The sequence below is a fragment of the Procambarus clarkii genome, chromosome 45 (assembly GCF_040958095.1).
Source record: "Procambarus clarkii isolate CNS0578487 chromosome 45, FALCON_Pclarkii_2.0, whole genome shotgun sequence".
NCBI lineage: Eukaryota > Metazoa > Arthropoda > Malacostraca > Decapoda > Cambaridae > Procambarus > Procambarus clarkii.
Genome location: NC_091194.1, coordinates 4,170,796 through 4,185,212, shown reverse-complemented (window position 1 = coordinate 4,185,212; position 14,417 = coordinate 4,170,796). Strand labels below are relative to the sequence as shown.

At 48.0% G+C, this 14,417-nt stretch overlaps 1 protein-coding gene across 3 annotated transcripts in view; it reads right to left on the bottom strand.

Moving 5' to 3' along the window:
- Positions 1–14,417, bottom strand: part of LOC123769865 (TSC22 domain family protein 2) — a 233,098-nt gene that overhangs the window by 123,208 nt on the left and 95,473 nt on the right. The window contains exons 2-3 of one of the 3 annotated variants that reach the window (XM_045761260.2): positions 12,488–12,796; positions 4,928–5,126 (exon numbers count right to left, since the gene is read on the bottom strand). The exons of 1 other annotated variant lie outside the window; for it this stretch is intronic. In XM_045761260.2, coding sequence (XP_045617216.2) covers positions 4,943–5,126; positions 12,488–12,796 — 493 coding nt within the window. In that variant the 3' untranslated portion in view covers positions 4,928–4,942. Of the gene's footprint in view, positions 1–4,927; positions 5,127–12,487; positions 12,797–14,417 lie in introns of those variants that run through there. One more of the 3 variants, XM_045761259.2, reaches the window with a different exon arrangement.

Below are 14,417 nucleotides of genomic sequence, written 5' to 3'. Positions count from 1 at the left end.
GATTTGTGAGATTGAGATTATTGCAGAAATACAGTCCACTTAACATTATACAAATTGCTATCGAAGTATATAAATTAACGTAAATATAAATTCATATAAATTAAATAAATATAAATCTCACAGGTCGGTACCCACACCCGGAACCAATACTAGATAAGCACACAAATTCCCATGAAATTAATAACAATACAAATTAAAGAATAACAATTGAGGTTGCTACATATTTAAACGTAAACAAAACAATTCTAGATCAACGTAGTCGAATACTTCTGCCTTCTCTGTCCTCTTTACCAACCTGTCGCATCTTCACACTTCTACAAGCATTTCCCTCTACCCTTCCCTCCCTTCCACTAAGATTCCCCCTCACTTCTCCCCCTCTCTCGTCTTCTATCCCCTCCCTTACTGCATCTTTCTATCCCAAGTCACTCTGGAGCACGCCTACCCGTCCCCTAGCAACGGGTCCTGTATCGGTGCTTCTCACCCCTCAAGTCCCTCACACCAGCTGCACGGAGCCTCCTGCTTGCTTCATGCCTGTTTGCTTGCTTGCTTGCTTGCTTGTCCCTCGCCCTGCCTGCTGCCTGCCTCTCTGTCTCTGCCTGTCTCTGGCTGCCTGCCTCCTTGTCTGCCTGTCTGTCCCTGCCTGCCTGCTGCCTGCCTGCCTGCTGCCTGCCTCTCTGTCTCTGCCTGTCTCTGGCTGGCTGCCTCCTTGTCTGCCTGTCTGTCCCTGCCTGCCTGCCTGCCTGCTTCCCTGTCTCTGCCTGTCTCTGGCTGCCTGCCTGCCTGCTTCCCTGTCTCTGCCTGTCTCTGGCTGGCTGCCCCCTTGTCTGCCTGTCTGTCCCTGCCTGCCTGCCTGCCTGCTTCCCTGTCTCTGCCTGTCTCTGGCTGCCTGCCTGCTGTCTGTCTCTGCTTGTCTGCGTACCCGTCCTCCAAGCCGAAGATGGGATCCACACAAAACTCCGGTCAAGGGCAACAAAATATAGACAAATATACACACACACACAATACATACATATACAGGGAATAAGGCACTACACCTAGTCAATTCTCCCTGGTCAGGATACGAACCCAGGCTAAATAGCAGGCGATGCGCGGGGCGAGTATGTTACCGCACGCCCCGCGCTTCACGAGCGATTTGACCCAGGTTCGTATCCTGGTATGGGAAGAATGACTAGGCGCCAATCCCTAACTGAACACCTTTCTTCACCCAACAGTGATTAGGTATATGGTGGTTTAACGATTGGTGGGTCGTATTCCAGGGGGAACTAGTGGGTAAGGCTTACCATGAGGGTGGCGATGTTTCGGTCTGGCCGAACACCCTTAACACTATCTTCATCCCCCATTACCCGAATGAATCCAGTTCATAGTTTTTGAGTAAACCAGGCAAATGTGCGGGTAAACGGCGGGAGTAACCTAACATAAAACTGGGAAAACCATCTGTGATTTTATTTCGGACTTAATGAAAATCGCAGGGAAAGGGGGAGGGGGTCAAAAGGTCGATACTTGTTGAAAGTGTGGCACTGGACCCAACCCCCAATTGGCCTACGTCTGACTCATGTAATGATGTTTTGCTATCAGAATCAGGTGATTGTGGTCACGCACTTTTACCTAACCAAGCTGATTAAAGTGACATCTAAACCAATTTATTAGTGATATCTTGCTGCCTAACCAGTTGATAAGTTATATCTTACCATCTAAACCAGTTGGTAGGTGATATCTTACTACCTAAACCCGTTGGTAATTGACATTTTACCACCTAAACCAGGTGATAGGCGATATCTTACTCCCTAAACCAGATCAATGATATCTTACTACCAGGTGGTTAGCAACAAAAACGAAACATTTACATCTGAGAAGAAAATGCTACTTACAAGAAAGTAGTTAAGAAGAGACCTTGAAGCCTAAGAGGAGAGCCTCGGAGGGAGCGTCCTACTGCGCATCTTAAGCATGGCGTATAATAAGATGAGATTTACAACCACGGCCAGGAGACAAGCACTTACGCAACAGCCTTCGAAACCTGTATATCTTTCCTCGATCATGGTATCATTTTCTCATTTGTTAAAAGCTTACGAGCTTGGAAACTTCACAACCCAAGGTTATTATTGTTATAATCCACCTCGCAGAGCTTCGGAGCTCTTAACTGGGGCCAGCTTCACGAAGCAGTTAAGCAAGTACTTACGAACGTGTAAATCTTTCCTCAATCTTTGACGCCTTTGGTTACATTTATCGAACAGTTTACAAGCATGAAAACTTCCCAGTCAACTGTTGTTATTGTTATAAACAGCTTCCTGGTGCTTCGGAGCTCATTAACTGTTTAATAATTGTAAACAAAGCCGTCAAAGATTGAGAAAAGATGTACAGGTCCGTAAGTGCTTGCGTAACTGCTTCGTTAAAGGCCCCAGTTTAGTGAATGTAAACAAAGCCGCCATGTTTGAGGAAAGTTGCACAGGTTCCGTTAGTGGTTACCCACAGGCCACATCGCCAGGTAAGATAATTATGAGAAAGTGTTTATTGTAGTGGTTTTAGAGTCAGCTACTGGGAACCAAAAGTTGCAAGTAGCACGGGCTATGGTGAGCCCGGAGTGGACTGGCACAGGAGCGGTGCTGCATGCTGGGCAGATCCCCACATCAAGACGATAAAAGTCCCTTTGTGTGTATTTTACCTCAATAAACTTATTCCAATTTCAAGACGATAAAAAGGTTTAAATATTTTTGATGACCAAACGGAGATGACGTTAAGGAGAGTGAAAATAACAATATTGTTGAAGATGAAGACATGTGGTTATCGTGAGGTTATCTTGAGATGATTTCGGGGCTTAGAGTCCCCGCGGCCCGGTCCTCGACCAGGCCTCCACCCCCAGGAAGCAGCCCGTGACAGTTGACTGACACCCAGGTACCTATTTTACTGCTAGGTAACAGGGGCATAGGGTGAAAGAAACTGTGCCCATTGTTTCTCGCCGGCGCCTGGGATCGAACCTAGGACCACAGGATCACAAGTCCAGCGTGCTGTCCGCTCGGCTCCCTCCCATGTGGGGATGAGGGAGTGTGTCTTCGGCGACCCCTGGTGCCAGCTGTGGCACCAGGAGGGGCGCCTACGCCTCCACACAGGAAACTCAAACTACAAAGGTCGTCCTTCAGGAAGCTCTTTCTGTTGCACCTCCGTCCCAACCTTGTGGGGGTGCAGGAGTGTCGGGTTCTAGCTCAAGGGCGTCGCCTCCCTTACCTTTCCTGGACAAATCCATGTGTCAAGTGCCAAGGTGGCTTCCTGGGGTCACCCCCAAGAGGTCACGTTCGCGGAAATAATGTCTTCACCTTTATTATGGTCGTGTGCGACGTCTTTGTCGCCGTGTACCAGTCCTCGACCTCGGGGCAGCAAACCAAACACGAAGCCAGTCACATCAAAATATAACAATTTACTGCTTGCGATAATTCTCCCTCTTCAGTGACTTTCTGACCTCATCAGTCTCTTGGACGGAGGAAGAGGAAGAACAGCCAGGAAGCAGGAAGAGGGGACAGGAAGCCTGGTACTGGAAGAAACACCAAGACGGGCATGGTGGACAGAACGGTAATTAGATAGGAACAATGAGAGAGAGAGAGAGAGAGAGAGAGAGAGAGAGAGAGAGAGAGAGAGAGAGAGAGAGAGAGAGAGAGAGAGAGAGAGAGAGAGAGAGAGAGACAGACAGACAGACAGACAGACAGACAGACAGACAGACAGACAGACAGACAGAGAGAGAGACAGACAGAGAGAGAGACAGAGAGAGAGACAGACAGAGAGACAGACAGAGAGAGAGACAGACAGACAGACAGACAGACAGACAGACACAGACAGACACAGACAGACAGACAGACAGACAGACACAGACAGAGAACAACGGGAAGCAACAGTCGAACAAGCAACAGAAGAGCCAGTAACAAGCCAGTTTAAACAGCAACAACCAAACAACTTGAGTCAATTATAAGTGAGAGACGAGAGGGGGGGGGGGGGGGGTGGAAGCAACCAGTAAACCGGTTAAGAAGTTACACGTGTCTTGAAGACGCCAGCGTTAATAATAGGCCTAAGACCCTCACCACCCTGCGGTAACCACGCGCTCGTATGTAATAATTAGTCCCATTGTCGGGGACAGGATGACTGTACATCCCCAGGATGCAACCCACAACAGTTGCCTGACTCCTGTGTACCTATTTCCTGCTAGATGAACAGTGGCATCTGGTGAAAGGAAACGTGTCCAGTGTGTGTGTGTGTGTGTAATATATATATATATATATATATATATATATATATATATATATATATATATATATATATATATATATATATATATATATATATGTCGTACCTAGTAGCCAGAACTCACTTTTTGGCCTACTATTCAAGGGCCGATTTGCCTAATAAGCCAAGTTTTCCTGAATTAATATATTTGTTCAAATTTGTTTCTTATTAAATGATAAAGCTACCCATTTCATTATGTATGAGGTAAAAATTTTGTTATTGGAGTTAAAATTAACGTAGATATATGACCGAACCTAACCAACCCTACCTAACCTAACCTAACCTAATCTTTATAGGTTAGGTTTGGTTAGGTAGCCGAAAAAGTTAGGTTAGGTTAGGTTAGGTAGGTTAGGTAGTCGAAAAACAATTAATTCATGAAAACTTGGCTTATTAGGCAAATCGGGCCTTGCATAGTAGGCTGAGAAGTGCGTTCTGGCTACTAGGTACGACATATATATATATATATATATATATATATATATATATATATATTATAAGGGGGTACCACCTCTGGTGCACTTGTAGGGACCCATATCCTTGGAGAAAGGAATAAAGAGCAGAGTAAAACTAGCCGTTTGTCTCTAAGAATGTACTAGTATTCCCTTATTCTACCACCCCTTTTATCTTATTATTTATGTGGTACACTTTATTACACACGGTGACACGGTTACATAACTCACTGCTTACACAATGTGAACATGAAGAGGAAATAAAGGAATGTTTGTTTCCAAGATGCTGTAGATTTCTCAGAGGTCCTCCGACGGCGGGCAGGAGGGCTGAGGATGGAGGTCCTCCGACGGCGGGCAGGAGGGCTGAGGATGGAGGTCCTCCGACGGCGGGCAGGAGGGCTGAGGATGCAGCTGGCAGAATAATCAAGTGTGTAGATTAGCATTCTGTTCTTGTAACGTCTGTCATGGTCGAGTAACTGGCTTAAGGCGTACGATCTTCCCGCTCTAAATCCGTCATGCCTGGGCTTGTGAATATCAGTGTTCATAGAAAACTGGAGATCTGGGGCCAGATTCACGAAAGCACTTACGCAAGCACTTACGAACCTGTCCATCTTTTCTCAATCTTTAGCGGCTTTGTTTCCAATTCTTAAACAGTTTATGAGCTCCGAAGCACCAGGAGGCTGTTTATAACAATAACAACAGTTGAATGAGAAGTTTTCATGCTTGTAAACTGTTTAATAAATGTAACCAAAGCCGTCAAAGATTGAGGAAAGATGTACACGTCCGTAAGTGCTTTAGTGATCTGGCCCCAGATTCCTTATGCTCTCTCTCTCTCTCTCTCTCTCTCTCTCTCTCTCTCTCTCTCTCTCTCTCTCTCTCTCTCTCTCTCTCTCTCTCTACACTACACTGAGCGCTTGTGCTCATGTCAATGTTGTCAATTGTGCTTTCAAGATCTGCAATGTTTGTGTTGATATCAGTAATATTGTCGTGGGTTTAGGTAGCGTTTATAGTGAAGTTGTCTACATCTTCCCTTTTCACCTTGTTTATTGGAGTGCTAAAATATGGTCTCATGTCTTACGATGTCACACATTTCCTTGGCGTCCGCTGTATATGAACCTTTACTTGTAGTCTACCTGTCCCAGGCACCAACCCGGGGTAGGTGAGAACTAGGGTGTAGGGAAGAACGGAGACACGAGAAAGGAGGGTGTATAGCGAGAGAACAACAGCAGCAGCAGCAGCATCAACAGTAGCAGCAGCATCAACAGCAGCAGCAACAGCAGCAGCAGCAGCAACAGCAGCAGCAGCAACAACAGGAGCAGCAGCAACAGCAGCAGCAACAGCAGCAGCAGCAGCAGCAGCAACAACAGCTGCAGCAACAGCAGCAGCAACAGGAGCAGCAGCAACAGGAGCAGCAGCAGGAGCAACAACAGCTGCAGCAACAGCAGCAACAGCAACAGCAGCAGCAACAGCAACAGCAACAACAGCTGCAACAACAGCTGCAGCAGCAGCAACAGCAGCAGCAACAGCAGCAGCAGCAACAGCAACAGCAACAACAGCTGCAGCAACAGCAGCAGCAGCAGCAACAGCAACAACAACAGCAGCAGCAGCAGCAGCAACAGCAGCAGCAGCAGCAGCAGCAGCAGCAGCAGCAACAACAGCTGCAGCAACAGCAGCAGCAGCAGCAACAGCAGCAGCAGCAGCAGCAACAGCAGCAGCAACAGCAGCAGCAACAGCAGCAGCAGCAACAGCAGCAGCAGCAACAGCAACAACAGCTGCAGCAACAACAGCAGCAGCAGCAGCAGCAGCAGCAGCAGCAGCAGCAGAGGCAGAGCTCGGGTCCGGCCAGGTGGTGGCTGCAGTGGTCTCCTTCTCTTAACCTTGTGACTAAAACAATTCACCCACCTCACCCGTCACCCCCCCCCTCCCCCACGCACAAACACCAATCATTTTCCACAATCACAATCCTTACATTCCCGGCGGCTGCCTCCCTCCCTCCCCCACCACCAGCTCCAGAAGTAATGCCCACCACCAACACGGTTCCCGAGTCACCAATCAAATTACCAGGTAAGGAGACGTGGGATCACTGGAGTGTTTCAAGCGTAGGTTAGACATAATACGAGTTAGCGTGGGGTATAAACAGGAGCTGCCTCCTATGGAAATGATCTCATAGGAACATCAGAGGCGTACCGTGCCAACTAAACCACATTACCGAGAGCTATGAATATGATGAGGTTGTACAATGGGATCAAACCCTCGTACCTTAACTCCCTACGACCACCAGGAGTACTGTAGGTGACATGTATCGTACAGCTTGAGTACCTGCTCGGGTTAGGTTCCTCCAGGTGGGTGAGGTAGGTGGGTGAGCGAGGTGGGTGAGGGGGGGGGGGCGACACCCCACGCTGCCCCCCCCCCCCCACGAGTGAGGTAAGGTGGGCCCCGCCCCCCCCCCCCCCATCATGACAGGTGGGCTCACCACAGGTAAGTGTTCCTCCTACCTCACCTGTGCTAATTAGTCTCGCATTTTGTTTTTGTGACTTGCGTTGTGTTTGTTTGGTTTGGTTCTTTGTTTTATTTAGTTTTTTGTTTTATTTAGTTTTTTGTTTTTTAATGTTTTATTTTTTGTTTGGCCGTCAAATGTATATGAACATTTATTATTTAAGGCAGCAAGGCGCGGTAACGTCACACTAAAATAACCAGCAACCATGACTAAACTACCAGCCGCTGTAACTATCAATACCTCGTCGATAAGGAAGATGTCACCTACGTCAGAGATATCAGAATACCTGCAGCAGACACTACTTCACAATATCTGAGGTCATCGCCTGATACTGTTCCAGGTGGTAACACCCGAATAACAAGGCAATTTGGTCATTAACCACCATATCACAGGAAGAGAAGCGAGACACAGCCAGCAATGTTGGAAGACTGAAGATATCAGGTTCAGAGGTCATATCACGCATTTGAGTGTCCTTTTTTTTACGAAACCTATACATCTTTCCTCTACCATCTTGAAGTTATCTTGAGATGATTTCGGGGCTTTAGTGTCCCCGCGGCCCGGTCCTCGACCAGGCCTCCACCCCCAGGAAGCCAGCTGACTAGCTCCCAGGTACCTATTTACTGCTAGGTAACAGGGGCATTCAGGGTGAAAGAAACTTTTGCCTATTTGTTTCTGCCTCGTGCGGGAATCGAACCCGCGGCACAGAATTACGAATCCTGCGCGCTATCCACCAGGCTACGAGGCCCCCAGGCCTCGTAGCCTCGCGTAGCCTCGCAGCACAAAGAGGTTATCTTGAGTTATCTTGAGATGATTTCGGGGCTTTTTAGTGTCCCTGCGGCAAGGTCCTTGACCAGGCCTCCACCCCCAAGAAGCAGCCCGTGACAGCTGACTAACACCCAGGTACCTATTTTACTACTGTTAGGCTGTTAACAACAATAACTTCCTTCCCTCCATGACCGAGGAGAGATGTACTGGCTGAGCCGATGAGGAGAAAACGTCAGTATCACGGGGGTTGTAATTTGTACAAATACGTCGCATTTTTTGACGAATTGGTTTATTGCGTCCAAAGTAGGACCTAGTAGGCGAGAGGACGGGTTGAGGCGCGCCACGACACAGAGGCTCCACTACTCAAGGTCGGAAGTGTTCACGCAAGAGTGTACGGCTGCTCCAACTTCCTGTGTCCCACCATTTAAGCTGGACGGTAGAGCGACGGCCTCGCTTCATGCAGGTCGGCGTTCAATCCCCGACCGTCATAAGTGGTTGGGCACCATTCATTTCCCCGTCCCATCCCAAATCCTTATCCTAACCACTTCCCAGTGTTATATAGAACTTAACAAAGGGGATATTAATAGGGGTATTAAAAGTATCAACACAAGACAGAACACGAAACAATGGGAATAAATTGGATAAGTTTAGATTTAGGAAAGACTTGGGTAAATACTGGTTCGGTAATAGGGTTGTTGATTTGTGGAATCAATTACCGCGTAACGTGGTGGACGTGGGGTCCCTCGAGTGTTTCAAGCATAGGTTGGATGGGTACAAGTAGGATTGGGTGGGTATAGATAGGAGCTGCCTCGTATGGGCCAATAGGCCTTCTGCAGTTACCTTTGTTCTTATGTTCTTATAGTCATAATGGCTTAACGCTTTCCCCTGAAAATTCCGTTCCCTTCCAACTTCCTGTTTCCACTCAACGGCTCCTTCAGAATCACATCCTGGACCCTCGGGCCATGACCCGTCAAGCATTTACACAACCAGTTACGAAACCCGTTCATCTTTCCTCAGTCATGGCGGCTTTGTTTACACTTATTAAACAGTTTATGAGCACCGAAGCACTACGAGGTAGTCTATAACAATAATAAACCTGAGTTGTGAGGTTTCCAAGCTGGTAAACTGTTTACTATATGTAAACACAGGCGCCATAATGTACAGGTGATATGTATATCTTTCACAAATTAACAAATGTGATATGACTTCATCTTTGCTCTTTCTCTTATTCTTATCTCTTTCTCTTACTCCCCCCTTTTCTTATTCCTACCTTCCTGTTATTCTCATCCTCTTAATTCTTACCTTATTCTCATCCTCTTACCTGTCCCATCACCTCCCATCTCTCTCACTTGCCTTATTTATTTGTCTATACGTTCCTCCTCTTCTATGACTGGCGCTATAATTGCTTGCTTGTGTTCAACGTTACATCCCAGAACCATCACCAGGTAAATTCCAGGTATACTGCAGGTATACCACCTACCTCTGCCTCTTCAAAGTATCCAAGTTTTGATATCTTGGTGTGTTTTGTGGCTCGACTCCCACTCTGGCACCTTAGGCGGGACAGACATGGTTGGGCACGTTTCATTCACCCAATGCCTCTGTTCACCTAGCAGTAAATGGGTATCTTGAGGTTATCTTGAGATGATTTCGGGGCTTTTTTTAGTGTCCCCGCGGCCCGGTCCTCGACCAGGCCTCCACCCCCAGGAAGCAACCCGTGACAGCTGACTAACACCCAGGTACCTATTTTACTGCTAGGTAACAGGGGCATAGGGTGAAAGAAACTCTGCCCAATGTTTCTCGCCGGCGCCTGGGATCGAACCCAGGACCACAGGATCACAAGTACCCGTGAGTTAGGAAACAGTTGCGGGGCTGAATCCCGGGGGAGGGTCTGTAGTTCCACTCTGTTGGGGGGGGGGGGGGGTTGGCCTCGATACAAGCTTCAATTGTATCGTTCGTGTGTGTGTACTTACTTAATTGTACTTGTGTATCCAATGGAGTACATTCCCTTTTACTCCAGCCTGCATGTTCAGGTTTGGAAATGTACACATACACACACACTTTTGTGTGTGTGTATGTGTGTGTGTGTGTGTGTGTGTGTGTGTGTGTGTGTGTGTGTGTGTGTGTGTGTTTACTAGTTGTGTTTTTACGGGGGTTGAGCTTTGCTCTTTCGGCCCGCCTCTCAACTGTCAATCAACTGTTTACTAACTACTATTTTTTTTTTCCACACCACACACACACACACCCCAGGAAGCAGCCCGTGACAGCTGACTGACTCCCAGGTACCTATTTACTGCTAGGTAACAGGGGCATTCAGGGTGAAAGAAACTTTGCCCATTTGTTTCTGCCTCGTGCGGGAATCGAACCCGCGCCACAGAATTACGAATCCTGCGCGCTATCCACCAGGCTACGAGGCCCCTAGCCTGGGGCCCCTAGCCTGGGGCCCCTAGCCTGGGTGTGTGTGCGCGCGCGCGCGCGCACGCACACGCACACACACACACACACACACACACACACACACACACACACACACACACACACACAGGCTTCCTCTCCCAGCACAACGCATTATTATGAACACACTTACCTGTCCGTTCAATAATTCAATTTACCACTGGAATTGTCAATACATGAACTAGTTCACCCCGTCCACCGTCACTTACCCTCCACGAGAGAGAGAGAGAGAGAGAAGGGAAGACCCTGCCCCTCCCTCCTTCCCTCCCTCTGGTCAAGCCAGCCAGCTGCCGGCCAGGAGCCACCTGCCAGCTGGACAGCTCACCACCAACAGGTAAAGGCTGCCAGCCAGGGGAACGTACCTGATGGAGAAGCAAACACAACCATTAATGACCCTCACAAGAGCCTACCACCACAAAATTATCCTGAAACACAGAACATTATTATCAATGTATTAGACTCTGACCTACCTCCCTCTGGTGGTAGGAACCCCAAGGAAGGGTGACTTATGTCGTCAATACTATACCAACTCTGTACCATACAACATTATCACACATACCCACCAGGATCCACAGGGGATAATATGCCTTAAATCAACGCTGGTGGATGAGAGAGATTGTGCCCTAAGTACCCTGTAGTTGAACCTGGGGGAACGATGTCCCAGATATCCTGGCAGAGAAGACAATACTGAAGGTCCTCTCTCTCAAACACGGTCACCCCGGCTGCTTAACACACACACACACACACACACACACACACACACACACACACTAATGTACTACCTGAATACTAATCCCACAACCCCTGTGTTTAATGCTTGCTAGGCTCTTGGTCCTTCAGCGACCACAACACTATCTCTGTCCGGGTTTACTGCACGATAATGGTTTAACATTGTCACAAGTGGTTTAGTGTTAACGTTTTACCATTGTCACGACAAACCAATAATTAGATATTTGAAAATCTACAATGTGGTCGTAGCGGCCACACCCGAGGGCGTTACCTTGATCTAAACGTGTACAGAGGTCTTTATCATTCAGTGGTAAGACACAAGTGCTACATCAGGTGTCTCTTGCCTCCAGCTGACAACACTTGTTAAGGGTAGTGTACGCCAGCAGGGAGGAGCTACACTCTCCCAGGTGTGGTTCACTAGGTGTGACACACTCCCAGGTGTGGTTCACTAGGTGAGACACACTCCCAGGTGTGGTTCACTAGGTGTGACACACTCCCAGGTGTGACACACTCCCAGGTGTGGTTCACCAGGTGTGACACACTCCCAGGTGTGGTTCACCAGGTGTGACACACTCCCAGGTGTGGTTCACTAGGTGTGACACACTCCCAGGTGTGGTTCACTAGGTGTGACACACTCCCAGGTGTGGTTCACCAGGTGAGACACACTCCCAGGTGTGGTTCACTAGGTGTGACACACTCCCAGGTGTGGTTCACCAGGTGTGACACACTCCCAGGTGTGGTTCACTAGGTGTGACACACTCCCAGGTGTGGTTCACCAGGTGAGACACACTCCCAGGTGTGGTTCACCAGGTGTGACACACTCCCAGGTGTGGTTCACCAGGTGAGGTTAGTAGAGGACAAACAACACAACTACCAGCTGGAGACATGCTCCTCGGGGGTTACACACGACCAGTTTACATGTGACCAACGTAACCTTTAAGGCAAAACACACACACAATAATTCACACATCTTTGTATCAACAACACTAACTCCCGGTAACTGTGATGCAAGAACCTAATTGAACTAACTACGGATAACTTGATATCTTCATTCCCACTTTGTTGTTAGTGCAACAGATGCATTATAGAGTAAAGCTATCTATCACCACGCTTCACTACTGGCGCACAGCACTAGACGCTAAGATACATCACTCATGTTAGTCGGGAGTCACACAGGTGAGAAGCCGCTGTTTACAACAAGGAGTAGGAGGCTAAGGTTGAGGAGGGGTTGATGGGGGTTACAGCGGGGCTGGGCGGGGAGGTGTTGGGGCTTCTGCCTCCTGTTGGGGGCGAGACACCGGGGTTCCCATGCCCTGCCTCACGCCAGTACCTGATGGAGGGATCCTTGTTGGATCTGGTGACGGAGATCGTCGGGGACGCCGATGGCACCAGAGGCGCCGATGACCCCATATCCACGGACGGAAAGGAACCGATGCCCACCATTTTGGCGGGTGGCATGCCAAGGGCGGGCGGTGGCGTGTGAGGTGGAGGCGTGTGCACAGGCGTGAGAGCTCTGGGCGTGTGTGATGGAGGCGTGTGGTGCATCATGGTGGCCGCCGTGCCCAGGGGCAGGGCCATGGGCAGGTCTGGCGGCCCAGGGAACACGCCACAGGACAGCGCCAGTGCCAGTCCATCAAAACTGTGGACCACAACAACTTCTTCTCAGACACAAATTCACACCAGAACCACAGATTACTTACGTCTAAAGCAATAATTAGTGCACGTCTTACATTTGTCTAACAGGTAATTAAGAAGCAAATTGGATTGATTAAAAACATGTTGACTACAGTAAAAACTCTTTTATTCATAAAGGAAAAATTATTTTGGGGCATAAAGGAATATACAATGTGTTAACAAGACAATAAAACACAGTAATACACACACACGCGAACACACACAATAGGCTCATGAACCTGTACACCTGTTGATTGACAGTTGAGAGGCGGGTCCAAAGAGCCAGAGCTCCAGCCCCCGCAAGCACAACTGAGTACGCACACACACACGCACACACACACGCACACACACACACACACACACACACACACACACACACACACACACACACACACACACACACGCACACACACACACGCACGCACACACACACACGCACGCACGCACACACACACACACACACGCACGCGCACACACACACACACACACTCGCTAGTTTGAGATAACAGTAAGCCCTTAGCTTGAGGATGTTTCAATTTAGCGCTCCGTAAAAAACACAACCTTCTTGCCTAACCAGACAGTACATAACACGACAATTATCCGTAAGTAATATGACTTATTATAATATTTCCGTAACCAAAAACGCATGAACCCAAGCAACCCACCTAACCAATCAAGGCTGATGCACAGAAAACGTAACTAGTACAATGCATTAATTTGACCCAATGCGTCGGATTTTGAACGCAATGGTAAATTCCTTTAAAAAAAATGTAATAGACTAAATTCTAATACATTAAGATACCCCCCTCAAATGACTACGGTGCCAGACCTTGAGTGCCAGGCCGGGTAAACTAACCACTCACATCAAGAACAACCTTCAACCAGCTAACAACCTTCAACCAGCTAACAACCTTCAACCAGCTAACAACCTTCAACCAGCTAACAACCTTCAACCAGCTAACAACCTTCAACCAGCTAACAACCTTCAACCAGCTAACAACCTTCAACCAGCTAACAACCTTCAACCAGCTAACAATCAACACCAAACACAGTTGACATACGCAATTCAAGCAGGAAGTGACTCTTTGTGTGTGTATGCGCTCCTTGTGCAACCTTGAGAAGCTGAAATAACACTACTCGCCAACAATTTTGAAACGAACACTTTTTGGGCTACGTTTGTACGACGTGTTCGTCAGCGGTGAGCGGAGGTGAGGCAGCTGCTCTATAATTGAGTTTTTCACACCTCTCAGGTAATGGTGTTCGGACGTGTATCACCACTGTGGTGGTGCTTCAGTGACGGTACAGGCATGGTCACTACAACCCTACCACGGCTTAGGTGGGTTTGTCAACGTGGGTTTACCTAGGTGGGTTTACCACGATGGGTTTACCCAAGTGAGTTTACCTAGGTTAGTTTACATAGATGAGTTTACCCAGTTGAGTTTACATATGTGGGTTTACATGGACGAGTTTACCCAAGCGAGTTTACCTAAATGGGTTTACATAAATGAGTTTACCTAAGTGGGTTTGGGTTTACCTAGGTGGGTTTGCATAAGTGAGTTTACCTAGGTTCCTGCGCGTCTGGCTAG